We start from the raw sequence: 27,190 nt of genomic DNA on the forward strand, positions 1-27,190 counted from the left end.
TTCTATTCCTCCTTAAAGAACAAATTTTTTTCTTTTGTCAAGATCATATTTTCATCACAAAAATTCTTAGCAGCACCCATAAGGTAGACTTTTAAGTTTCTAAAAAGAATGAGACAAATTATTGGCTGATAAACCAAAGTGAGTGAAGGAACATTTGGGATACAATTTTAAGCATTAGCTACTATACCATTCATTAGTTACTAAATCAAAATTCCAAAATCAGGAAAGGCCCTTCCCCCAACCAAAAGTTTAATTTAAGAAAAAGTGTAAGATTTTAAAGTTCAGACAAGATGTTAAAGAAAATGGACTTCTATCTGGATGACAAAATGCTAAGAACAGCCAGACACAGTGGCACATGCCTGTATCCAGCTACTCAGGAGGCTGAAGGATGAGGATCACAATTTCAAGTCCAGTCTCAGCAATTCAGCAAAAACCCTGTATCAAAATAAATAAAAAGATGTAATCCCAGAGGCTTAGGAGACTGAGGCAAGAGGATCTTGAGTTCAAAGCCAGTCTCAGCAAAAGCAAGGCACTAAGCAACTCAGTGAGACACTGTCTCTAAATAAAATACAAAATAGGGCTGTGGATGTGGCTCACTGGTCCAGTGCTGGAGTTTAAACCCCAGTACTCCCCAAAATTTAAAAAATAATAATAGTAAAAAAGATATGGGAATGTGGCCCAGTGGTTAAGCACCCCTGGGTTCAATTCCAATACAAAAAATAAATAAAACTCTTAAAAATAACTTTTCTCTATTTTCCAAATTTTCTCTAATTACTTTTACACAGGTAACAAACTTCATCAAAGAAACAGTTGAAGACAGACTCTTAAAAGGCTGGCTGTCCTTGTGATGTTACCTATAAAATATCCATCACTTCTTATCACCTTAAGCCATTTTCCTTAACATTTTTGCAAAGGTTTTCCCAAACTCCTGGATTACTTTATTAGGCAGTCTAGAATACCAGATAGAGTAGAAAGAGTAAGCCAGATATTGGAACACTTGATGCTAGAAAAAATATAAAAACCATTCCTGGAGCCAGGCAAAGTAGCCCAAGTCTGTAATCTCAACACTCAGGAGGTTAAGGAAAGAGGCTTCAGGCCAGCATCAGCAATTCAGTAAGATACTGTCTCAAAACAAAAAATAAAAAGGGCTAGGGATTTAGCACAGTGGTAAGGTGCCCCTGAGTTCAAGCCCCAGTACCCTAAAACAATTAAAAATTGTCTGGGTTTGATTCTGTTGAGGTCATTAGAGTTCTCAAAAGAAAGGATGATTTGGCACAATCTTATATTTAAGAATTACTGTCCTTGCCATTTATTAATTGTTCCTCTTCCTTCTCCCTCTTGAAAAATTCTCCTTAATCTTCTACAAATGTAATTGCTAATAATTCTCTTATAGGTTTCTCTTCTATAGTTTTCCAAAACTCAACAGCCAACCAGAAGCCACTATCCTCCTTTGAAATTTTATTGCTCTGATCCATGCCAAACATCTGGAACTTTCTGTGTCTACTGGTATTCAACAAGGATAAAAACTATTTTCTTTATTGCATTACAAGCTCCTTGAAGTTAAGGGTTATATTCCTAAATCCTAGCACCACTAGGATGATTTACCCCACCTAAAGAGTATTAGCAGTTTTCCAAATTTGTTTACATACTTTCAAATCTCACCACTACCTTAATATTAATATTAGGAATAATGACTCCTATACTATTTTACAAAAAAGAGAAACATTTGGAAACTGAGTAGCTTATCAAATTTCTGTTCAACTAATTAATCTTCAAGATTTATTTATAGTACTAAATATATTTAACAAATATGGAAATAACAGAGGTTTACAAACCTCCATAAAACGGCCAATCCATGCTCTTTACTACCAGGAAAACTACTAATTAGGAACCCCAAATTCTTCTCTGCTCAATTATGCCAAACCCACGGTCCTTGGAACCCTTGATAAAGGAAGAAAAAACTGCCAACACTGCAAATGTTACTGTAAGAAAACTATCCTCAACTTCTTAAAAGTTTACAGAATTCTAATAAAATACTATGGCTTCTGTTTAGTGCAAAAGAAAGAGGACATTTCAGCATCAAACCACAGTATTACAAAACTTGAAATCAGAATGTATTTTGCAAGAAACATGTGATACACACATGACCGTCAGCTAAACTGATGGGTGGACCTTTTAGGGGAAAATCTTTAGCAGTAATTGACCAAAGCAACAATTTGCCTTTAAGACAAACACTGATTTTTGCTTTAAAAAAATTTCCCCTCACCCCTAAAGGCTTCTGACACTAAAGAGAAATACCAACTAAATCTCCTCTAGTTATTCATTAATTTATACCTATGTAAACTGGAGGACTTTTTTAAGAGCCACTGAGCAGCGCCTAACAAGGTCTTTCCAAAGGAAAGTGAATACCAGTTCCCATGAAATGTGCCAGGTGTGTCACATCTGCTGTGGTGACTTCTTGAGTAATCAAGAAAAAGGAATGCATTAACTTTTCATGACACGTCATGGAGCCTCATTCCCTATCTGCAAGCATTCAAGTAGGTAATCCAAAACCTACAGATCTATCATAGGTCCCACTCGTTTCTTTCAACTTGACAGCAACCTCTTCCTTTTAATTTGGTAGTATCAGAAAGACATTCCTTGGTTTCGGCTGTTTTGCTGACCTACAGAAAACAAAATGACTTAAGTGTCCTCTAAAAAAAAAAAAAAAAAAAAAAAAAAAAAAAAAAAAAATCACAAATACTCAGGTGTTTAAGAGGGCAATGGACCGGCCAGTTCTTCGAGAACTCTTCCAAGAAACAACTCAAAAAGAGGACTGAACATTTTTAAATCGCTCTCACCATCTACTCATTCCCCTCAATCCCACGCAGTCCCGAGAAACATCCATATTACCTGAAACCTGGCGGGGAGGGTGGAAGAGGAGAGAGCCAACTAGCTCAGGATTTACAAGTAAAGGTGGTTTCCACCCCGACGATCCTGACAGCGCCTCAGAGTGCGTGCGGGGGGTCTGCCAGTGTCCCCTCGGAGACCGCCCAGCCCTGCCCCCGCCCCTTAAAAACAAGTCCGCCTTCAAAAGTCACTGCCCCCCGGGAGAAGCTACCCCTTCAGACCAACCTCCGCCCGACTCCCCAACGCCCGGACCCCGCAGTACACCGTTCCTCCGCAGCGGCCCCGCACCCGGCCCCCCAACCTGACCCCGGCCAGGACCCGGAGGCTTACCCCCCGGCCCGGCCCGACCCCTCCCCCCGGCCGCCCCTCCGCCGTCAGACAATGGGGCCCGACTCCCGGACGCCAGCCTCTCCCGCCCCAACACCCTCGCCTCACCCCGGCCGATGCCCCGACTCCGGCCCCAGTCCTCCTGACCCTTTAAGCTTCCCCAAGCTGGCCCACAGACCCAGCCGAACGGTGCTCTCCTGCACTCACTATTCGGGATTCATGCTGGACATGTCACTGCAGCTGCCGCCGCCGCCACCGCCGCCCTTGCTGCTGCAGCCGCCGCCCTGACTCTCCGCGCCACGGGTAATTGAAGGAAAGGAATGAGATAGGCTGTTCCGGGAGAGCAAACGTCTTCCCCCACTCCGTCCCCTTAGAACACAATCAGCAGCCGCCGCCACTCAGCTATCGCTTCCACCCAAAATGGCCGCCGGCGAACCAGGAAATAGGGAAGCCTTAGACCAAAGGGCCTTTACATAGCCCAGAAGGCGGCCGTACCGCGCGGCACGCCGGGAAACAGAGTCGCGAGCGCGCCTATGCTTGCTGAGGACCGACCGTACGGCTCCGCGACCAGCACTCAGCTTCCCGCCAAGCCCTGCGGTTCTGGCGCATGCGCACTTTGAGGGCTTGTAGCCCACCCCATTCCCTACTCCCTCACCCTCTAACCTCCTCCCCTCCCTGCACCCCTCCCGCTGACTCGCTGGCTAGGACTTCGCTCGCACTCCCCCTAGCGGATTGGCTAAGGCCGAGCGGCCCTGGTGATGTCATCAGTGAGACGTGGCAGCCGGGCGAGTTAGTGCCCCACCGGGGAGGGGGGTAAGGAGGGGCGAAGGGCGGTTCCCGCCGCGACAGAGGATGGGGGTGGGGGAGAGACCTGGGGACTGGAGGGGGAAGGAGGGAGGGGTCAGAGCCAAAGGGACGACCCGAGTGTGGGCGCTGGGAGGGAAGGGGGCTCCGGGACAAGCCTGACCGGTGCTTCCTCTTGTGCGGCTTCTGCTGGCTTGACCAGCTTGAGGCCTGCGGCTCCTAGCTGATCTGAGATTGTCGGATCAAAGGACGGAAGGAAAGTCAAGGGGCCTCTGCCAAAGACTGGGCTCTCTGGACAGCACGAAGCCCTTCTTTCACCCCACCCCTACTAGGTTGGATCATCTCCAGTATAGGCCTCACGCACTTTTTTTTTCCTTACCATTCTTATTTCAGCTCCTGGATATTGCAATAGCCAACAAATGGACTCTGCCACTGTCTCTTCCCCACCCCACCCCATTTACACATGTAGCCAGATTTATCTTCCTGACCACCTCTATCACAACCCACAACCTTCAGTGGTTCCACATTCTGGATGGGACACAGTCCTGAGTCAGCCTAAATTTCCACTCTTCCTGCTCAGGCACTAGCCTTCAAGTTGAATTGAACAGGTTTTTTTATTATTATTTTCTAGCCGCTCTGCAAGATTAGAAAATAATAAGTGATAAGAATATGCAATTCATCACTATATAGACCTATAAACCCCAGAAGTAACATTAACACCTTATTTTTAAACCATGTGGTCATAACTAATCAGCTCAAGAATTTAAATCTCCACTAAACTTTAACACATTATCTTGGGTTACTAAATTGCAAAGGGCATAGTATAATACTTTGTCCAAAGTTTATCTTCCAAGTTGTTCTAAGAACCAAGAAAATTATCTCCTGAGACTGATCACAAAATCACTTAAAATTCCTATGACACCAAACGGGGTATGGTAGCTCAAGACTGTAATCCCAGCAATAAGGTAGGCTGAAGCAGAAGTACCCTAAATTGTCAGACAAGTTGGGCAACTTAATGAGACCCATTCTCAAAGTAAAAAATAAAGCCAGATGCAGGGGCACAGGTGTATAATTCCAGCGACTGGGGAGACTGAGTCAGAAAAACTTAGAAAGCTGAGGCAGGAGGATTGCAAGTTTGAGGGCCAGTCTCAGCAATTTAGCAAGACCCTGTCCCAAGATAAAAAGAATTGGGGGGGGGGGGGGCGGGGGCGGATTATAGCTCAGTTGGTGAATGCTGACCATGCAAACATAATCCCCTGGGTTTGATCCCCAGCACCGTGCAAAAAGATAAAAAGAACTGGGGTTGTACCTCAATGGTACAGTACCCTGGTTTTAATCCCTTGTTCCAAAAAAATTGTTTTCTATGACACCAAAATATGGGGAAAATATGGGTTCTCTTTTTTTTTTTTTTGAAGGTGCTTTTTTAACTTTTTTTTTTTTTTTTTTTTTAGCTATAGATGGGCATTATTTATTTTTCTGTGGTGCTGAAGATCAAACCCAGTTCCTCACATATGTGAGGCAAGCACTCTACCACTGAGTACAACCCCAGCCCCAAGTTCTCATTTCTACTAATATACCAGCTATACCCCTACCCCCCAAGTCCTCCATATGCCTTAGTTGACAACTCATCAAACAGTACACAGCAGTTCTTTTACATCATATTGACTTTTTTCCCCTCCTACTGGGGACTGAAGCCAGGGCTCTGTATCACTGAGGTACATCCCCAATCCTTTTTATTTTTTATTTTGAGGCAGGCTGGTGCCAAATTGCTGAGTCTGGCCTCAAACCTGTGGTACTCCTATCTTAGCCTCCTGAGTAGCTGCAGTTACAGATGTGTACCACTACACCCCAGCGAAATGTATTTTTTATTGTAGTTGTAGATGAACAGAATGCCTTTATTTTATTTGTTTACTTTTATGTGATGCTGAGAATTGAACCCAGTGCCTCATGCGTGCTAGGCAAGCGCTCTGCCACTGAGCTACAGCCCCAGCCCCACCAGCAAAATATCTTAAACTCCTACTTTTAACAAGTTTTGCTGATTTAAACTTTAATATATTTCATGTTTAGATGTTTAGGAATAGCTATGGTTATAGTTCAGATTCATAACTAAGAATAATTCATTAACATGAGCTCTGTTGGCTGCCCTATTGTTGAACCAGAAGACTTCTTGAGGAGCTAGGATAGAAACTTGGTGGTAGAACACTTGCCTAGCAAAAACAAGGCCCTGAATATTCAATCACCACCAAAAAAAAAAAAACCTTTCCTAGGGCTGTTTGGACATTGGACATTTGGACATTTGTTGGCTTTCTTTTCTTTATTTAATTAATTAATTTATTTTTTGTGGTGCTGAGGATTGAACCCAGTGCCTCAAGTGCTAGGCAAGCACTCTCCCACAGAGCTACAACCCCAGCCCCTTCTTTTCTTTTTTTCCTTCTTCCTTTTCCTTTTCCTTCCTTTCTTTCATCACATATTTATGACCTGACACGTGATAACTGTATTTGGAACTTGGGTTTGAATATCTTTGAGCAATACAAAGATAGATGATTACAGCTGTCTTTGAGATTTCCATTCAGTCAGAGAGAGATCTATAAGGGGATAACACAAAAATAGGTAAAAATGATATGAACTGTATAGGGACAGAAATCAGATCAGTGATTTCCAGGAACTAGGAACAGAAGAGAATTATTCAAAGAGCAACACAGGAACTTTTTGGTTTAATGGAAACATTGTATATCTTCATTGTGGTGATAATAACTCAGCTATGTGTGCTTGTCAAAATTTACAGTACTACGCGTTGCAGTGGCACCCAGCCTGTACTCCCAGCAACTCAGGGAGCTGAGTCAGGAAGGTCACAAGTTCCAGGCCAACTTGGGAAACTTAGTGAAACCCTGTCTGAAAATAAAAAATTGAAAACACAGCGGATATAGTTCAGTGGTAGAGTAATTCCCAGTACTGCAAAACCAAAAACTTAAGTACTATGCACCTAACACAGTATATAAAATATATATAGTATATTTTAATTGTATATAAATTATACCTGTTATGAACCAGACATTTTAAAAGTGACAAGAAGTAGAAATATCAAGGAAGGAAACAATTCCAACTCAAACAACTGGGGATATTTCTATGAAAGAGGTGGTATTGCAATTAGGCTCTGACAACTATTAAAAATTTGATCATTGACAGAAATGGGAGGGAGGGAGGGAGCCATTTATCCCAGAATAAGAAACTGTGAGCAAAGACATGTAAGAATGAAAAAGAGGGCTGGGGCTGGGGTTCAGAGGTAGAGCGCTTGCCTGGCATTCGTGAGGCACTGCGTTTGATTCTCAGTACCACATATGAATAAATGAATAAAATAAAGGTCTGTCAACATCTAGAAAAAATTTTTTAAAAAAGAATGAAAATGCACATGGGGCTGGGGCTGTAGCTCAGTGGCAGAGCGCTTGCCTAGCATGTGTGAGGCACTGGGTTCAATCCTCAGCACTACATTAAAAATAAATAAATAAATAAAGACATTCCATCTACAACTACAAGAAAAAATATACTTTTTTTAAAGAAAGAAAATGCACACGAGTTTAAGGGATAGTTCCATGGGATCACAGGGTTCAAGAGAGATAAGATTGAGAATTTAAGTGAAGGTGAGGTGGAGCGGAGCCCCCAAATGCCTGTTAAAATGTTTAGACTCTGGTTAGGGGGGTAGTGAACAGTAATTCCATGATTTGGGAGGCAAGAGATTTGCACATATGAAGGCTTAAGCAATTTAGCAAGACCCTATCTTAAAAGAAAAATTAAAACCAGGCACTGTGGCGCATGCCTGTAATCCCAATAACTTAGGAGGCTGAGACAGGAGGATGGCAAGTTCAAAGCCAGCCTCAGCAAAAGTGAGACACTAAGTAACTCAGTGAGATTATGTCTCTAAATAAAAAAGTACAAAGTCGGTCTGAGGATGTAGCTCAGTGGTCAAGTGCCCCTGAGTTCAACCCCTGGTACCAAAAAAAGAAATAAGAAAAGGGGCTGGGGATGTAGCTCAGTGGTAAAGCCTCAATCCCCAGTACAAAAAAAAAAAAAAAAAAAAAGACTGGCTATAACAGTGGTCCACTTTATGCTTTGAGTATAACCTTCGTTGCTCTTCCACAGCAACTTATTTTTTAAATGGACATGTTTCTTTCACTTCCTCTCTCCTGCTTCTCTCTAATCTCTCCCCCTCCCCTTTCTCGGGAAGCAGTATTACCTTTCTTCCCCAACCAAGGCAGAGTTATCTGTCCCTGAATACACACAACTATAGGAAAAGAGGTATTCCAAACTTTGGGGATGTTACCAAAAGATCTCAGACATGACTATCTCCCAAATTAACAAGTGAATTACAACTCCAGAGAGAACCCATGGAATGTAGCCTTTGAGTCACCTCTTTAAAAGACCCCTGTTCCTGCTAATGGGCATAATCACAGCTTTTGGGTCAGGAGTCCTCTATGCTTCGCCTTTGCTAGCAAAGCAATAAAGCTTCTTTTTCCTTTTTCTCAAAACCATGTCCTCATTATTGGATTGGCATCAGGGACAAGGACCGAGCTTTCGACAACATGGCTAGGAATGTAGCTCAGTGGTAGAGTGCTTGTCTATCAGGTGAGAGGCCCTAGGTTTGAGTGAAATGTCAAGAAAAGTAATGGGGAGAAAAGTGAACTGAGCAGCTCAGGGTTTTAGGAACAGTGTGTAGCTATTTGCAACCTGGAGATAGGAAGATTAGTTAGTTAAAAGGTAATTATATTCCTTTAGGCAAAGACTGATGTGTCCTGGGCTAGATCAGTTGCATCAAGAATGCAAAGGAAGGGAGAAAGGAGGAGAGAAAATCTGACACCATGGAGGGAAGAGAGGCACTAACCCTAACCCAGAAATATCCAGTTTTCCTGCCAACAGGAAGCAAAGCCCAACAAAGTCAGAGAGCAGGGTGAGAAGGACATGTGCAGAGGAGCAGAGAATGAAGAAGACAGGCAAGTCATGTGGGTGGAAGTGAGACTTAGAGCTACCCTGGTGTGGCAGTACTAGGACTACCAGAAACTGTTCCTGAATTGGCATGTGGCAGCGCCTGCATGCGCGCACACACGCACACATGTAAGTCTGTCAAAGGTAAACAGTTATGTAACAGTGGCCCACTGATGCTTTGAATATGTCCCTTGCTGCTCTAACACTGGCATGTGTTTTTCCTCCTTCCTGACCTTCTCTCTACTGACCTTCTCCTTCCTGACCTTCTCACCACTGACCTTCTCCTACCTGCTCTTCTTCTCCCTGATCTTCTCTTTGGTTTTCTCCTTCATCATCTCTCCTCCCTAATCTTGGGAAACAGTATTCTTCTGAGTCCCCTCTTTAAAGGTCCCCTATTCCCCTTCATAGGCAGAATTACAGCCTCAGGGACATGAGTCTCAAAAGAAACACAACTTTTTTCCTTTCTCTCAATGCTGTGTCCTCCCTATTGGATTTGCATTGAGGACAAGGACCAAACTTTTAGTAATACTAGTTAAAGTGGTTAGACAAACTTTATTCAGGAATAACCATGCAACAGGAAGAGATCCCAGGGGGAATTGAGCTTAAGTTGAGGTGGGGGACAACAAAAGACAAGACTTTTTAAAGGTAGAGGTATACTCCTGGAAAGGCTGTTAGTTCTTCCTTCCTTCCTTCCTTCCTTTTTTCTCTCTTTATTTTTCACACATGTATATAGAGTAATAACGTCTGTCTCACTGGACCACCCTTCCCATTCCCACTGCCTCACCCCTCCCCTCACTCCCCTCTGCATATTCCAAGTTTCTTTATTCTCCCCTACCCACCCTCCACTATGGATCAGCATCCACTTATCAGAGAAAACATTCGGCCTTTGGTTTTTTTGGGATTCGCTTATTTCACTTAGCATGATAGTCTCCAGTTCTTCCCATGTACCTGCAAATGTCATAATTTCATTCTTCTTTAAGGCTGAGTAATATTCCATTGTGTATATGTTCCACAGTTTCTTTATGCATTCACCTGTTGAAGTGCATCTAGGTTGGTTCCATAGTTTTGCTCTCCTGAATTGAGCTGCTATAAACATTGATGTGGTTGCATCACTTTAATATGCTGACTTTAAGTCCTTTGGGTATAAACTGAAGAATGGGATAGCTGGGTCAAATAATGTTTCCATTCCCAGTTTTCTGAATAATCTCCATACTGCTTTCCAAAGTAGTTGCACCAATCTGCAGTCCCACCAACAATGTATGAGTGTACCTTTTCCCCCACATCCTTGCCAACAATTATTATTGCTTGTATTCTTGATAATTGCCATTCTGACTGGAGTGAGATGAAATCTTAGAGTAGATTTGACATGCATTTCTCTAATTGCTAGAGATGATGAACATTTTTTTCATGTTTGTTGATCCATCATATTTCTTCTTCTGTGAAGTGTCTGTTCAGTTCCTTAGTCCATTTATTGAATTTGGGTTAAATTTGTTTTTTGGTGCTAAGTTTTTTGAATTCTTTATGTATCCTGGAAATTAGTGCTCTATCTGAGGGGTGTGTGGTAAAGATTTTTTCCCGTTCTGAAGACTCTCTTCAAATTATTGGTTGTTTCCTTTGCTGAGAAGAAGCTTGTTAGTTTGAATCCATCCCATTTATCAATTCTTAATTTTACTTCTTGTGCTTTAGAAGTCTTAAGGAAGTTTGGTCCTAAACTGACATGATGAAGATTTGGGCCTATTTTTCTTCTATTAGGCACAGGGTCTCTGTTCTAGTGCCTAAGTCTTTGATCCATTTTGAGTTGATTTGTGTGCAGGGTGAGAGATAGAGGCTTAATTTCATTTTGTTACATATGGATTTCCATTTTTCTCAGAACCATTCATTGAATAGGCAATCTTTTTTCCAATGTATATTTTTGGCACCTTTGTCTAGTAAGAGACCAAGCAGCTATGTGGGTTTGTCTCTGTGTCTTCTATTCTATACCATTGGCCTACATGTCTATTTTGGTGCCAATACCATGCCGTTTTTGTTAATATTGCTCTGCAGTATAGTTTAAAGTCTGGTAGTGTGGTGCCTCCTGCTTCACTATTCTTGCTAAGGATTGCCTTGGCTATTCTGGGTCTCTTATTTTCCCAAATGAATTTCATGATTGCTTTCTCTAGTTCTGTGAAGAATGTTATTGGGATTTTAACAGGAATTGCATTGAATCTGTGTAACATTTTTGGTAGTATGGCCATTTTGACAATATTAATTCTGCCTATAAAAGAGCATGGGAGATCTTTCCATCTTCTAAGGTCTTCTTCAATTTCTTTCTTTAGTGTTCTGTAGTTTTCATTGTAGAGGTCTTTCACCTCTTGTGTTAGATTGATTCCCAAGTATTTTATTTTTGTTGAGGCTATTGTGAATGGGGTAGTTTTCTAATTTTTCTTGCAGTGTTTTGTCGTTTATGTATAGAAGCGCATTTGATTTATGGGTATTGATTTTATATCCTGCTACTGTGCTGAATTCATTTATGAGTTCTAGAAGTGTTCTGGTGGAATTTTTTGGATCTTCTAAATATAGAATCATGTCATGGGCAAATAGTGATAGTTTGAGTTCTTCTTTTCCTCTTCATATCCCTTTTATTTCTTTCATCTCTGTGATTGCTCTGGCTAGAGTTTGAAGGAAAACGTTGAGTAGAAGTGGTGAAAGAGGGCATCCCTGTCTTGTTCCAGTTCTTAAAGGGACCTGGAAATGTTTTGAAGACTGCTCAAGAGAGTGACTAGAAGGCCCTAGTATGTCATCGGGGTTTGTTCATTGATGCTTACCTGGAGAAGAAGCAAACTTTTTGCATCTTTATGACAAGTTAGAGCAAGTACCCACTGGACTGTGAGTGAGAGGGAGAGAGTTGTCTCCTTGAATGTTTGTTTACATTTCAAAAAGAGGCTCTCAGTCCTAGGAGAAACCATTCAGGTAGTAGGTTTACATATCAAAGGACAGAAAAAAAGATTTCTAACCACAAACATTCTAAAGTAAGTGCTCCAAGAGAAGGTTCAGTTTTGGGCTAGAAGAAATTGTAAATTTCCCCAGTAGTAAGGCAGGCCTGTAAGGTGGTGGTGGGTTATCCTGAGGATGCCACCTTGAGTTATTAGAAATTATGCCAGGACTGGACATTGTGGCACATGCCTGTAGTCCCAGCAACTCTTTGAGGCTGAGGCAGAAGGACCACAAGTTTGAGGCTAGCCTGGGCAACTTGGCAAGACCCTGTCTTGAAATAAAAAAATGAAAAGAACTAGGGATATAGCTCAGTGGTAAAGTGTCCCTGGGTTCAAACCCCAGTACCAAAAACAAAACAAAACAAACAAATAACAATGACCACCAAAAAAAAAAAAAACCAGAACCCTGGATTGACAGGCTCAGTTCTTGATAGTCTCTGAGACTCATTACCAAGCAAGAGCTGAACCCATACCTCCTTCTCTTATGGTCAGGCTAGTATTTTCTTTCTTTTTTATTTTTATTTTACTTATTTTGGCACTAGGGGATGAATCCAGTGAGACACTTTACTACTGAGCTACAGTTCCAATTCTTTTTTTTTTTTTTTTTTTTTTTTTTTTTTTTGGTGCTGGGGATTGAACCCAGGGCCTTGTGCTTGCAAGGCAAGCACTCTACCAGCTGAGCTATATCCCCAACCCTACAGTCCCAATTCTTTCTAAATTTTTTTTAGTTGTTGATGGATCTTTATTTTATTCACTTATTTATATGCGGTGCCAAGAATCCAACCCAATACCTCACAGATGCAAGGCAAGCACTCTACCACTGAGCCACAACCCCAGCACCCCCAATTCTTTCTATTTTTTGTTTTGAGACCAGGTTAACTAGCTGAGGATCATGCTAAATTGCTGAGACTGGCCTTGAACTTGAGATCCTTCTGCCTCAGTCTCTAGAGGAGCTGGGATAACAGATCTGCTTCATCCCACACAGCTCATTCAAGTATTTTTCTTAATACCTTCAGTTGTTTTTTTAAAATGGTCTAAGTGCTTGATCCCTTTAGATCAGAGCACTAATTGCCCTTTGTGGGAATGAGGATTGAACCCAGGGCCTTGCACCTACTAGGCAAGTGCTCTACCACTGAGCTACATCCCAGCCCCTTTTGTTTCTCATTTTGAGAGAGGGTCTTAACCCAGGCTGTCCTCAAACTTCTGATCCTTCTGCCTCAGCCTACCAGATGGCTAGGATTACAGGTGTGAGCCACTGTGTCCCTCTTGTCCTACCCCTTTATGAGATGATTAAATGAAGCCAATGTTTGTGGCAGTACCTTCCATGAAGGAGGCCTCAAAAATATAAACTTCCTGTTTTTGTTACCCTTCTGAGAATCTAGCCATGAAGCAACCTTCTTTCTCTGTTTCTCCAAGTCTTTTTGTATTTTCAGAACTCCTGCCCAGAGGCAAAAGGATCTCAGGGATGGCCAAGTCTTGCCCCTTGTAAAGATTCAGTTTAAAGTCCCAGTTCCCTTCCTAAAAATGTGTCCTGAATGCCACAATGAAAAACGATCCCTCTCTCTGAACCTCCACCTCCACACCACCGAGTCCCCTGCCAGTGGCTTGCTTCCTGAGGATTTTCTACTTCTTTGTGTCTCCAGGGTTCAGTCCTCAACTGATTTTCCTCAAATATCTGATGTTTGCTTTGTTTATAAAATCAACAAATACATTTTAAAAAATACTTTGTCGATTATATTAATCACATAAGCACTGGTCATCTGTCTACATAAAAGACTATATTCAGGATGAAGACTCTTAAAGTGCCTTTAAAAATATTCATATTTTGGGGGCGGGGGTATCAGGGAATGATCCCACAGGTGCTTAACCACTGACCCACATCCCCAGCCATTTTTTATTTCGCGACAGGGTCTCACTAAGTTGCTTAGGGCCTCACTGGGTTGCTGAAGCTGGCTTTGAACCCTCAATCCTCCTTGCCTTAGCCTCCCAAGTCGCTGGGATTACAGATGTGCACCACTGCGCCTGGCAAAATGTTTTAAATGCTGAGCCAGTGAAGTTTCTAGATGAACCTTACTTACATAAAAGCAAGTCACAGCCTTCTGGTTCCTTGTATTCCAATGTGTTTACCAATAACAAGCTTTTATCAACCAAACCATTGATTGGTAAATCTCAATAATGGTTTTAGTTATGGAGGATCACTGTGGGCGTGGCACCGTAGCCTTGCCCACTGGGTTACTCAGGTGTCAGTTGCTCTTCAATTAGCTTAATCCTAAGCCAATGCTTTCAGGAATTCATTTATTCTCTTTCAAACAATGGCAACCGTGTGGACAACCTCCCTTTCACCTATGGCCACTGGTGAGATAGCTCAGTCGATAAAGTGCTCGCCTCACAAGCACAAGGCCCTGGGTTCCATCCCCAGCACCACAAAAAAAAAAATAAATAAATAAACAAAATCTCAGAACTAGTAGATAAGCAGCTACATAATAATAGGAGGCCGCCATCAAAGCTCCAGACAAAATCCTATGTAGCCAGGCATGCTGGTGCACACCAGTGATCCCAGAAATTTAGGGGCTGAGACAAGAGGATCACAAAATCAATGCCAAACCTTGGCAATTTAGCAAGATCGTGTGTCAAAATAAAAGAAACAAGAAGGATTGAGTATGTAGTTCAGTGGTAAAGCTCCCTGTATTCAACTGCCAGTATCAAAGAGGAAAAGAAAAAAGAAAATCCTACATAGATGCTAGGCATGATGATGCACACCTGTAATCCCAGCAACTCAGGTAGCTGAGGCAGGAGGATTGCAAGTTCAAATCCAGACTGGGTAATTTAGTGAGCCTGTTTCAAATTAAAAAGATAAAAAGGACTGGGGATGCAGCTCAGCGGTAGAGGCAATAGAGTGCTTGCCTAGCATGTGTGAGGCCCTGAGTTCGGTTTCCAGGGTTGCAAAAACAAAAGAATCAAAATAAGCAGAAAATCCTGCACAGCTGGATGATATTTCCTGGAATTGGATAAGTAGAGAGGTGTGAGAAAGTGGAGTTATCGCTGGGCGCAGTGGTACACGTTTGTAATCCCAGCAGCTCTGGAGGCTGAGGCAGGAGGTTCTTGAGATCAAAGCCAGCCTCAGCAAAAATGAAATGCTAAGCAGCTCAGTGAGACTCAGCGAGACCCTGTCTCTAAATAAAATACAAAATAGGGCTGTGGATGTGGCTCAGTGGCTGAGTGCCTTTGAGTTCAATCCCCTATATCTGCCCCCCCAAAAAAGAAAGTGGAGTTGTCTTTTTCTACTCACTTTGCCACAAAAGACTCACCCAGGAAGTCTTATCAAGAGGAGTTGTGTTTGCATACTCCATGAACTCCATCTTGGTCTTTCATCTATTCATTGATCCACTTATTCATTCAGTAATTATGTTAAGTAAATATGTTAACTCATTTAGCACCTATTCATTAAGCACCTGTTCTGCTCTGACATGGAGATATATCTGTGTTCAAAGCTGACCAGGTATGTGCCCTCATGGAGAATGTAAATTCTCATGAGAGAGATCTGTCAATCAACTACTATTATTTCCTGAAATCTAAAAATCTAAAGCATCATTGATTTCTATTATAGGTTTAATAACTTTTCTTTTTTCTTTTCTTTCTTTTTTTTTTTTTTTTGTACCAGAGATTGAGGCCAGAGGTGCTTAACCACTGAGCCATACCCCCAGCTTCTCTTAATTTTTTTTTTCTGTTTGTTTGGTTTTTTGTTGTTTTTTTGTTTTTGTTTTTGTTTTTTTTGAGTCAGAGTCTCACTCAGTTGCTTAGGGCTTCCATAAGTTGCTGAGGCTGGCTTTGAACTTGGGAACCTCCTGCCTCAGCCTCCCAAGACTGGGACCACAGGCGTGCATCACCATGCCTAGCTAATAACAGCTTTTCAGGAAAGAAGAAGTGCTAAAATACTAAATATACACATTGATTAGATGTTAGTATTTAAAATGCCTCTGGCCTGGTACATACCTGTAACCCCAGAGTATAGGGAGGCTGAGCCAGGAGGATGAGAGTTCAAAGCCAGCCTCAGCAACTCAGTGAGACTCTGACTCTAAATAAAATACAAATAAGGGCTGGGATGTGGCTCAGTGGTTAAGCACCCTTGGGTTCAATCCCTGGTACCAAGAAAAAAAAAAATGCCTCCCCTAAAATATCTCCAAAGCAACATGTTACTAAGAAAAAATTCAGTTTATTGCTTACATGGTAAGAGAGAACCCTATCTAAACAGACTTTGTAATAGCTCAGAGTGGGATAAGGGCAAGGTTGGACTATTCATTGAACTTGAAAATTCTGGTTTAATGTGGGTCTTTCAATGAGGGAAATAGTTTAGGATTGGTGGACTCAACAATTTAAGAATTTGGGATATATATTTCTTTATTTTAAAGAGTTGATAGATCTTCCTGAAAATCAACAATAAATTCATTACAACTTTTATCTTTCTGGGTAAGAGTTTCCTGGATTAGTAGTTTTTTTGATGAAGGCAGAAGAATAAGAATCATGTTATTAAGAGTAAACTATGAAGATGGTCTCAAAAGCATGTAAAAAATGTGTTTAAGAGAAATAATTACCCAATTAAGTATACGTAATTATAATTATATAAAATATGTTGTGGAGAAATACAGGGTGCCATGGGAGCATATTACTGGAACATTTTAACTACTCTGCAAAGGTCAGTAAAAGCATTTTTTAGGAACTTGTGTTAGTTCTGAGGCAAAATGATGTTTGACTACATGAAGGAATGGAAAAGTGGGAAGATGAGAGAGTATATGCAAAGGTCCTGTGGCAGAAAGAACCATAGTGTACTTAAGGATTTGAAATATCAGCAAAGCTAGAGCACAGAGTTAGAGGTACACTGTGTAGGTTGTTGGAGGAGAGCATTTCCACCCATTTGTAAGTTTACAGTAACCATTTTTGAGACAAAGCCAGAACAAAATAATTTATGCTCTGAGATCTACAAGTCATATTCCCAGAGTCATGATCAACATTTTCAAATCCTAGAAACCACGATGAACGAGCCTCCATTCCAAACTACCATAATCAAATCAGATTCAAACTGTTGCCCAACGATAGCAAAACCAGTTCCAGACTCTCCTCCTACATGAGTTCAAACTTGTGGTCAAACAGGTTGTCTGGATTCTGGTCTGGAGGTCTGGCCATGCCCAAAAGGAAGCCAAGAGTAACCAGATGAATTTAAATTAAGGAATAAGATTTCTTCTTAAGTGTTTGATCTGAAAGTGAGCAAAACAACTTTTTTTTTTTTTTTTTTTTTTAATTTGGGCTTTCGGGGCTACAGGTATGACTCCATGGTAAAGTGCTTGCCTACCAAGTAGTTTCCTATCCCTAGCACTTGAGAAACCACACAAAAAAGCAATTTGGATTTAAGACATATTTTTTTGTGATTTCAGTTTTATATACAATCATTCATTAATTCAAATAAATGTTTAAATAATGTCTACTAGATACAAGCTGCCATGCTGAGTTTTAATTTTCCTTTTTAAAATTCATTATTTTTGTGGAACTGAGAATTGAACCCAGGGCCACACCCATGCTAGCAAGGGTACTTTTTTCAGGGTGGGTACCAGGGATTGAACCCAAAGGTGCTTAATCACTGAGTAACATCCCAAAACCTTTTCTGCTTTTTATTTTGAGACAGGGTCTCATTAAGTTGCTAAGGGTCTTACTAAATTGCTAAGGCTGTCCTTGAACTTGAAATCCTTCTTCCTCAGCCTCTTGAGCTGCTGGGATTATAGGCATGCACCTCTGCATCTGTCTAAATAATTTTCTTTCTTTCCTTTCTTTTCTTTCTTTATTTTTATTTATTTATTTATTTATTGATTGATTGATTGATTGATTGATTGATTGATGCTGGGGATTGAACCCTGGGGTGCTAAACCACTGAGCCACATCCCTAGCCTTTTTTCTATATTTTATTTTGAGACAGAGTCTTGCTAAATTGCTCAGGACCTCGCTAAATTGCTGAGACTGGCTTTGAACTTGCAATCCTCCTGCCTCGGTCTTCTGAGCCACTGGGATTACAGGCTAATAATGTTCTCTATACTAGCTTTTCCACCTTATTGCCTTCCTCATTACGAACAAAGTGAGTAAAATCTTTAACACATCACTTTATATGTATAAGTTATGGTTTTAAACATTTTTGAAAGTTATACTTTGTCCCTAGAAGTGCAGTCTCATGAACACCAAGGGAATCCTTTATATTCAAGAAGAATGATGAATTACTACGAAATACCACTTCCTGCCCACTAAAATGGCAAGAGTCAAAAATTCAGGTAACGCTAAATGTTGTCAAGAATGTGGGAAAACTGGACCTTATGCTTTTGCTGCAAATTGGTGCAGCTACTTTGGAAAACAATCTAACAGTTCCTCAAATGACTATACAGAGAGTTAACATGTGACCCAGCTAGTGCACTTCTAGGTGGTTACCAAAGAGAAAAGAAAATGTATGTCCACACAAAAGCTTGTCCACAAATGTTTACAGCTACATTATCACAATAGCCAAAAGGTGGAGACAACTCAAATATTCATCTACTGATGAATAGATGAACAAAATATGGTGTATCCATTTAGTGCACTATTATTTAGCTATAAGAGAAATGAAATACTAGCACAGGGCTGGGGATGTAGCTCAGTGGTAGAGCACTTTCCTAGCATATGCGAGGCACAGGGTCAATGTGGGGGGAAAAAAGGAAGAAGAAGAAGAAGAAGTTGTATGTGGTGGCACACATCTGTGATCCCAGCAACTCAGAAGGCTGAGGCAGGAGGATCACAAGTTTGAGGTCAGCCTCAGCAATTTAGGAGACACTGCCTCAAAATTTAAAATTTTAAAAAAGGACTGGGCATGTGGCCCAGTGGTTGAGCACTCCTGGGTTCAATCCCTGGTACCAAAAAGAAAAAAATAAAAGTAAAACAAAATACTGATATAAGCTATAATTTGGAATTAAATTTTCTAAGTGAAGGAAGCCAGTCATAAAAGTCCACACACTATGTGATTCCAGTCATATGAAAGCCCAGAATCGGCTAATCTACCAAGATGGAAAGTAGATTAGTGGACGGCAAGGGACCTCCTAGTTAAACATTACTGGATTTCTTCGTGAAGTGAAGAAAATGATCTAAAATGGGCTGGGGTGATGGTTGTACCTGTTTGTGAAAACACTAAAAAACACTGACTCAGATACTCTAAGGGGATGAACTATATCTCAATAATGCAGTTCCTAAAAAAGAAGAATGGGGCAGGGCACAGTGGCCCACACCTGTAATCCTAGCAGCTCAGGAGGCTGAGGCAGGAGGATTGCAAGTTCAAAGCCAACTTCAGCAACCCAGCGAGGCCCTGTTGCCAAATAAAGTATAAAAAAAGGGCTGGGGATGTGGCTCAGTGGTTAAGCGCCCCTGGGTTTAATCCCCAGTACCAAACGAAGAAGGACAAGAAGGAGGAGGAGGGGGAGGAGGGGGAGGAGGGGGAGGAGGGGGAGGAGGGGGAGGAGGGGGAGGAGGGGGAGGAGGGGGAGGAGGGGGAGGAGGGGGAGGAGGAATGATGCCAGGTATGGTGACACACACCTATACTCTACGCAACCAAGGAGACTGAGGCAGGAGGCTCACAAGTTCAAGGCCAGCCTCAGCAATTTAGTGAGGCCCCCCAAGCAATTTATTGAGACTCAATCTCAAAACAAAATAAAAAATAAAAATAAATAAAAGGTTTGGGGATATAGCACAGTAGTAATGTGCCCCTGGGTTCAATCCCCAACAACCCCCACCAAAAAAAAAAAAAAGAATAGTGTGGTTACTAATGTCAAATGCTCAGAGAAATCATCAAACAGGAGAAGAATACAGAAGTGGGAGATGAAGGAGAGAGGAGTTAAATGAACTTTTTCATGAAGTTCAGCTGTGAAGAAAGGGCAAAGCACATACGTGGTAGATGGAGCATTGAGGAATTGTTTTTAGGACTGAAGACAACAAGAAAGATGTTCATAGAGAGAGAGAGACCTTGGAAAGGCAGGAGTGTGATTGTTGCTGAATAGAGGTAGTAACAACAGGCCCAGTCCAGGACACAGGTGTCATCTGCGACAGCATGGGGAATATTTCCTCTGGTCAAATGGGAGGGATGGAGAAAGGCAGGTTCACCTGGGCTTGCAGGTTGGGACATAGATGAGGAAATTCTCTGATGGCTTATGCTCTTGCTGTGAAGTCGGCCTGGCCATCTGAGGGAGTGAGGAGGAGTGCGGTGGGGTCAGGGAATGAGGTGGTTGCTCCTGAGGACGGGAGCGTGGGTTTGCTGTGGAAGTACAGAGTGTCACGTGAGCATTTGGGATTGCTTTGTTTTCGGCGTTAGGGATCAAAGTCAGGGCAAAATGCTAGGCAAGTTTTCAGTCACTGAGCTACCCACCCCCAGCCCTAAGCATTTGTTAAAATAAATAAGTGCAAAAACAGAGATAGGAAGTGTACCTGCCAGTTTCATAAACGTTAAGGCACCTGGAAATAGAGGGGAGAAGGCGGAGACCAGAGAGGCCTTAATGTGTAAGTTATTTAAACACAAACAAAAACTATATGGGGCCTGGACTAGTGGCACACACCTGAAATCCCAGCAACTTGGGAGACCAAGGCAGGAGGGTTGCAAGTTTAAGGCCAGCCTCAGCAAATTAGTGAGGCCCTAAGTAATTTAGCAAGACTCTGTCTCCAAATAAAAAATTAAAGAGGTGCAGATGTAGCTCAGTAATAAAGTGCCCTGGGTTCAATTTCCAGTGCCCAAAACAACAACAAAAACCTATCAGTGGGGGTGGGGAAGATAAAATGAACATTTATTGGTTCTAGGCTCCTAATTTTTTATTTTTATTTTTAAAAATTTCTTGTTAGGTTGCAGTTGACATAATACCTTTATTTTTATGTGGTGCTGAGGATTGAACCCAGGGCCTCACACGTGCCAGGCGAGTGCTCTATCACTGAGCCACAACCCCAGCTCCCTAATTAAAAAAAAAAAATATATATATATATATATTTATTTATTTATTTATATTTTAGCTGTAGTTGAACGCAATACCTTTATTTTATTTATTTGTTTTTATGTGGTGCTGAGAATCAAACCCAGTGCCTTACATGTTCTACGCAAGCCCTCTACTGCTGAGCCACAACCTCAACCCCTGGGAAATTTTTTAATAAAAAAACATAACTGGCCAGGCATGGTGGCTCGTGCCTGTAATCCTAGCAATTCAGTAGGCCGAGATAAGAGGATTGTAAGTTTAAGGACAGCAGGGGCAAATTAGGGAGAGGACCTGTCTTTCTGCACCCCTCAACACCGACAATTGAACCCAGGACTTATCATATGCTAGACAAGTGTCCTACTACTGAGTGACATCCCTAGTACCCTTTTTTAAAAAAAAAGTTTTGGGGGGCAGGGTCTTACTAAGTTACCCAGACTAACTTACTAACTTACTAAGTTACCCAAACTTGCAATCCTGCAGCCTCAGCCTCCAGAGTTTCTAGGATTACAGGTGTGCACCACCTCCTGTCTCCAAAAAACAAGGTAGATGAGGCTAGGGTATCCCTTAGTGGTAGTGTGCTGGCCTGGTATGTGGAAGGCCCTGTTTCTGATCCCAAGTGCCACATGCACACACAAAATAAATTGTCCAGTTCTTCCTTACACACACACACACACACACACACACACACACACACGCACACACACACTTCCCCTAAAAGTAGAACTTAAAAGGCAAAAGGGACTATAGGCCAATCAGGTCCTCAGATCTCTGCTGCCTTCCTGAGGAAACCTGGAGCCCTCTGCAGCTCTCCTCTGTGCTTGCCAAGGTCCAGCAGAGCCTGGAGACCAGAAGGAAAAGCCAAGGGTCAGGGAGGTGCTGGTCAGGCTGCTTCCTTCACCATCTGCGGCCCAAAGAGAAGAAGGAAAGTCATCTCCCATCCTGTATCTCAGGGGACCTAAGGCACCTCTGATGCAAGAACGATAGTGACACACTAATGCCTCGGGGAATGGCAGGGAGGAATGCAGAGGCCTGGAGAGGGAAGGTCCTCCTCAGCATTCCTCTCCACCTAGGGGCACGGCCAAAATATCACAAGCGCCTTAGGCAGGGCACGCTTTTCTGTTGCATAAGAACGGGCAGGAGATGAATCCTATCTGGAAAGGATTAAGGACACTAGCAGAGAGGCAGGAGGAGGGCACATTGAAGACCAGCCTCAGCAAACTTAGGGAGGCCCTAAACAACTAGGCAGATGCTGTCTCAAAATAAAAAGTAAAAAGGGCTGAGAATGTAGCTCAGTGGTAAAGCACCTCTGAGTTTAATCTCTAGTCCCCCCCTCAAAAAAAAAAAAAAAAAAAAAAAAGGAGAAAGGAAAAAAAATACATCCATCTCCTTTTCTCCTTTGATTTAATTTTTATTGCTGCATTAAAATATATATGTATAGGCTCACTCTAAGTAAATACATTTAAAATGGTTTTGGTAGAATAAATTAGGACAGGCTTCTTAAATATAGAGTAAGATAGTCTGTCCCAAGTCTCAGGAGTCAAAATACTTTTTTCTATCTGGTAATTTTTATTAATGGATCCAACAGTTAAAGAGAAAAAAGAAGAAGAAGAAAAACCTCAATAGTTAATCTAGAACGAGGATTGTCAAAACAATGAGCATGTAAATTCACTCTTCTTGTGACACCTGGCACCTGCCTAATATTGAGCCAGATGCACCTGTTTTCCAAGAGCACTCCAGAGACAGTACATCTAGTCAGGCTGGCAAGAAAAGGAATGAGTTTCACACAGAAAGTGTATTTATGGCTTAATGAGGCACAAAGGATTATTATTTATAACACAATCAACATATGCAATTTATGAAGTGATTAAATCTTGTCCCCAAAGAACTCACATGGATCCAAGCCATGATGACCCAATTATTTAGAATACTTTTTTTTCCTCGTTTGTCATAATCTGTTCTCCAGTGACCAGAAAAGGATTTGAACTACTCTGAGATAAAATTCAAGGCCATAAAGGCCTTTGTTTCCTCTGAAATTACATGGAAACAGAAACAAAGACTTAGCTTTAAAAATTAAAATATAAATATAAATAAGCTCACCCTAAACCCCCAGATAGAACCATGCACATTTTGGGGTTTTGATTACCAAAGTTTTTATCCCTAGTATTGAAAATATCCTTCCATTTCTTTAGGCCCTTCCATGTATGTGGTTGTCTTTCTTTTGAAAGTATTTTCAGTTACTGTTCAAGATCCTTCCAAACCCTTTGGTGTGAGCTATATTCACTTTCTATGGCAATAGTAAAAATATTTGGCTTGGGTACTAACCAGTCCAATGAGGCATGAACCAATCAGTGCTGAGCTCTCAGTAAAGCCAGGGCAGAATCCACAAGGAAAACTAACTGTACCTAGAGGAGATGGCTGGTTAGGAAAACTATGCCTGAGTTCACACGCTCAATATTCCCGACTTCAAGGTAGCAGAACTGGTTCCAGGCTACCTGATTTCCAATCTGAAGCCACACCCCCCCCTTCTTTTTTGCCACTTTAAAAGAATGATGGAATTCCAAAATGAGTAGAGAAGTTTCCTTCAAGTCACTATGAAAAGAAAGGAGCCAGGTGTGGTGGTGCATGTCTGTAATCCCAGAACTCAGGAGGCTAAGGCAGGAGGATCACAAGTTGGAGGCCAGTCTCGGCAACTTGTGATGCCCTAAGCATTTTAGGGAAATTCTGCCTCAGAATAAAATATAAAAAGGCCTGGGGATTTAGCTCAGTGGTACTGGGTTCAATCCCTAGTACCAAAAAAAGAAAAAGAAAATAAAAAAAAAAAAAAAAAAAAAAAAAAAAAAAGGAAAGAAAGGAAGAAAACAAGGGAGAATGGGAAATAAGAGCCTCACTCTCAGCAGTCAATATTTATGCACACTTTATGAGTGCTGGAAGTACAACCTCACTGTGATCCATTATTTTCAAATACCAATTCTTTTTTTTGGCAGAGGGGAATGGTTGGGATTAAACCCAGAGGTGCTCTGCCACTTTTCTACATCCCTAGGCCTTTTTATTTTTTATTTTGAGACAGGGTCTCACTAAGTTGATTAGGTCTTCACTAAATTGCTGAGGCTGGCTTCAAACTTGCAATCCTTCTGTCTCAAATACCAGTTCTTTTTGGGTTGATTATGTTTGTTTGGTATATTTGTTTTAGTTCTGCATTTCTCAACAGTAGCATTATTGACATCTTGAGCTGGATCATCCTTCTTCCTGCTCTTCTTTTGTGTGCAAAGTGAGGAATATAAACCCAGGACCTCCTGCGTGCTCAGCAAGCCCTACTACTGAGCTACACCACCAGCCTCTGAATGAATTGTTTCTTTTTTTTTGAGAATTTAAAAAATTTTATTAGAAATAACTTTATATTAAAATTTTACTCGTATTGAATTTTTACTTCACTTTTCATTCACAAAAACAATGAATCTTCCCTGCCCCCTCAGGAGAGATCTGTTATTGAAATGCCAACAAATAATATTAAAGAAATAAAAGATATTCTTCCTCCTTCCATTTTATTCCACTTATTTTACATATTACTTTTCACTTATATACATTTTATATGACTGTACTTAGTGAATGTACTATTTTATATTTTATTATACCCCCTTAGTAGTACATGGAGTCTTTTTCCATGTTTCCATATACCATCATAATATTTGTGGTGTTGATAATATAGTAAACATCATGTTTAAAAATTATTTTGGTTATTATATAGTTGGTTGCATAAATAAATAAATAAATAAATAAATAAATAAGTCAATTTCTTATTTCTTTTGTTTCTTAGGATAAATTCCTAGGAAGAAAATTACTGAGCTAGAGAGTTCAAACATACTAATATTAATGACCCTTGATATATTTTACCACATTGCTTTTCAAATGAATTATTTCAGTTTATGCTGCAACTTGTAAATGAGTGCCCTTGTTCCATCACATTTTTTTAAAGTGTGGAAACAATTACATTGGTTCAAAAGAGAATCATTTTCTTTCTCCCATGGATATTTCCTCTAATGGCTGCATGGGAGATGACAATTCAAGGTTAGTAGGTGCTCACTGTGGGTGGAATTGAGAATAGAGTCAGGTGTAGGGGAAGCCATTCTAGGTAGAAAAGTTAACCGAGCAACTTCATGGTAGAGGTCATGGAAGAACTCCATATGAAGACAGTCATAGATGTTTTGAGCTATGATGACCTTATAGAAATCATCCTGTCTAATTCCTTCAGGTGACAGAAACTAAGTCCATAGAAGTGGAAATGAGTTACTTAGTTCATTTAGCTGAGTAGTAGCAGAATTGAGAACTTGATACAGTGATTTTTCTTTTAGACCAGGCTTTAACTAAAATGCTTTACCTCCAAAGCAGAAGGATAAAAGAGAGACAGTGAATAAATTTTTCTTGTGGTGACTGTCTTATGGCTTATTGGATGATCAGCAGCATCCTGGCCTCTATGCAGTAGATGCCAGTAGCACTGTCCTAGATTTGTGATAACCAAAAACTGTCTTCTGACGTGGCCAAAGCTTTCAGATGGTTCTCCAGGTGAAAACCATGGATTTGCTGGGCACGGTGGTACCTGCCTGTAATCCCAGTGACTCTGCAGGCTAAGACAGAAGGATCAGAAATTTAGCAAGGCCTTAAGCAACTTAGGGAGACCTTGTTAAAATAAAAATAAAAAGGGCTGGGGATGTAGTTTATGGTAAAATACCAATGGATTAAATCCCCAGTATCAAAAAAAAAAAAAAAAAAGCAAAATAAAATGAAAAAAAAAAAAAAAAAAACCACTGGTTTACTGGATTTGTTCTGACAGAATTTTGGATACAGATGGAATTATTAAATCAGTTAGGGGCCAGTAGCAGACATCTTTGAATTGTGTGATGCAAGGCCTAACAATAAGATTGCATTTTTTTTTTTTTCAGTACTACGGATTGAACTCCAAGGACCTGCATATGCTAGGCAAGTGCTCTATCACTGAGCTACTCCCCCAACCTTTTTTATTTTATTTTGAGATGAGGTCCCACTAAGTTGGCCAGGCTGACCTTGAACTTGTATTTTCCTGCCTCAGCCTCCCAAGTAACAAGGATTACAGGTATGTGCTACCTTGCATGGCCAGGTTCACATTTTTTAAACATTGATAATATATAGAATCCCATTTCTTGATATTTTTCTAACACATCCAATAATTTCTTTCTTTTTTTGTGGGATAGGGGATTGAACTCGAGTTGTTTTTTTTTTTTTAATTTTTATTTTTTAGACTGTATTTCAATTCATTATACACAAATGGGGTGCAACTTTTCATTTCTATGGTTGTACACAATGTAGATTCACACTATTCATGTAATCATACACATACACAGGGTAATACTGTCTCAGTCCACTATCTTTTCTTCCCCCATCCCCTCCCACCCCATTTTTCTCTGTAGCATCCAAAGTTAATCCATTCTTCTCTTGCCCCCCACCCCCATTATGTGTCATCATTCACTTATCAGAGAAAATACCCAGTCTTTGATTTTTTGGGATTGGTTTATGTCACTCAGCATGATATTCTCCAACTCCAACATTTACCAGCAAATGCCATAATTTTATTCTTCTTTATGGCTGAGTAATATTCTATTCTGTATATATACCACAGTTTCTTTATCTATTCATCAATTGAAGGGCACATAGGTTGGTTCTATAGTTTAGCTATTGTGAGTTGAGCTGCTATAAACATTGATATGGGTGCATCACTGCAGTATGCTGATTTTAAGTCCTTTGGATATAAACTGAGGAGTGGGATAGCTGGGCCAAATGGTGGGTCCATTCCAAGTTTTCTGAGGAATCTCTATACTGCTTTCCAGAGTGGCTGCACCAATTTGCAGCTCCACCAGCAATGTACGAGTGTACCTTTTCTCCACATCCACGCCAACACTTATCATTGCTTGTGTTCTTGATAGTAGCCATTCTAATTGGAGTTAGATGAAATCTTAGGGTGGTTTTAATTTGCATTTCTCTAATTACTGGAGATGATGACTACCAATTTTTCATATATTTGTTGATCACCTGCATATCTTCTTCTGTGAAGTGTCTGCCCAGTTCCTTAGTCCATTTATTGATTGGGTTCTTTGTATTTTTGGTGTAAAGTTTTTTAAGTTCTTTATAAATTTTGGAGATGAGTGCTGTGTCTGAAGTGTGTGTGGAAAAGATTTT

The 27,190-nt window shown here is 41.0% G+C and overlaps 1 protein-coding gene and 1 long non-coding RNA gene across 4 annotated transcripts in view; one reads left to right on the top strand and one right to left on the bottom strand.

Annotated features, from left to right (window-relative positions):
• Positions 1-3,665, bottom strand: part of RAB1A (RAB1A, member RAS oncogene family) — a 29,803-nt gene extending 26,138 nt beyond the window's left edge. The window contains exon 1 of one of the 2 annotated variants that reach the window (XM_079110806.1): positions 3,424-3,665. In XM_079110806.1, the coding sequence (XP_078966932.1) occupies positions 3,424-3,446 (23 nt within the window). In that variant the 5' untranslated portion in view covers positions 3,447-3,665. Of the gene's footprint in view, positions 1-2,557; positions 2,584-3,423 lie in introns of those variants that run through there. The other variant, XM_079110807.1, reaches the window with a different exon arrangement.
• A 246-nt stretch (positions 3,666-3,911) lies between these two features.
• On the top strand, positions 3,912-24,743 carry LOC306644165. Of its 2 annotated transcripts, XR_013759185.1 has the most exons (4): positions 7,553-9,134; positions 17,937-18,090; positions 18,172-18,280; positions 24,174-24,743. It is a non-coding gene; the product is annotated as an uncharacterized lncRNA (long non-coding RNA). The 2 variants fall into 2 exon arrangements; XR_013759184.1 differs by lacking the exons at positions 7,553-9,134; positions 17,937-18,090 and adding an exon at positions 3,912-4,029.
• Positions 24,744-27,190: the final 2,447 nt, after the last annotated feature.

Source organism: Sciurus vulgaris (assembly GCF_902686455.1).
Source record: "Sciurus vulgaris genome assembly, chromosome: 14".
NCBI classification, from domain to species: Eukaryota; Metazoa; Chordata; class Mammalia; order Rodentia; family Sciuridae; genus Sciurus; species Sciurus vulgaris.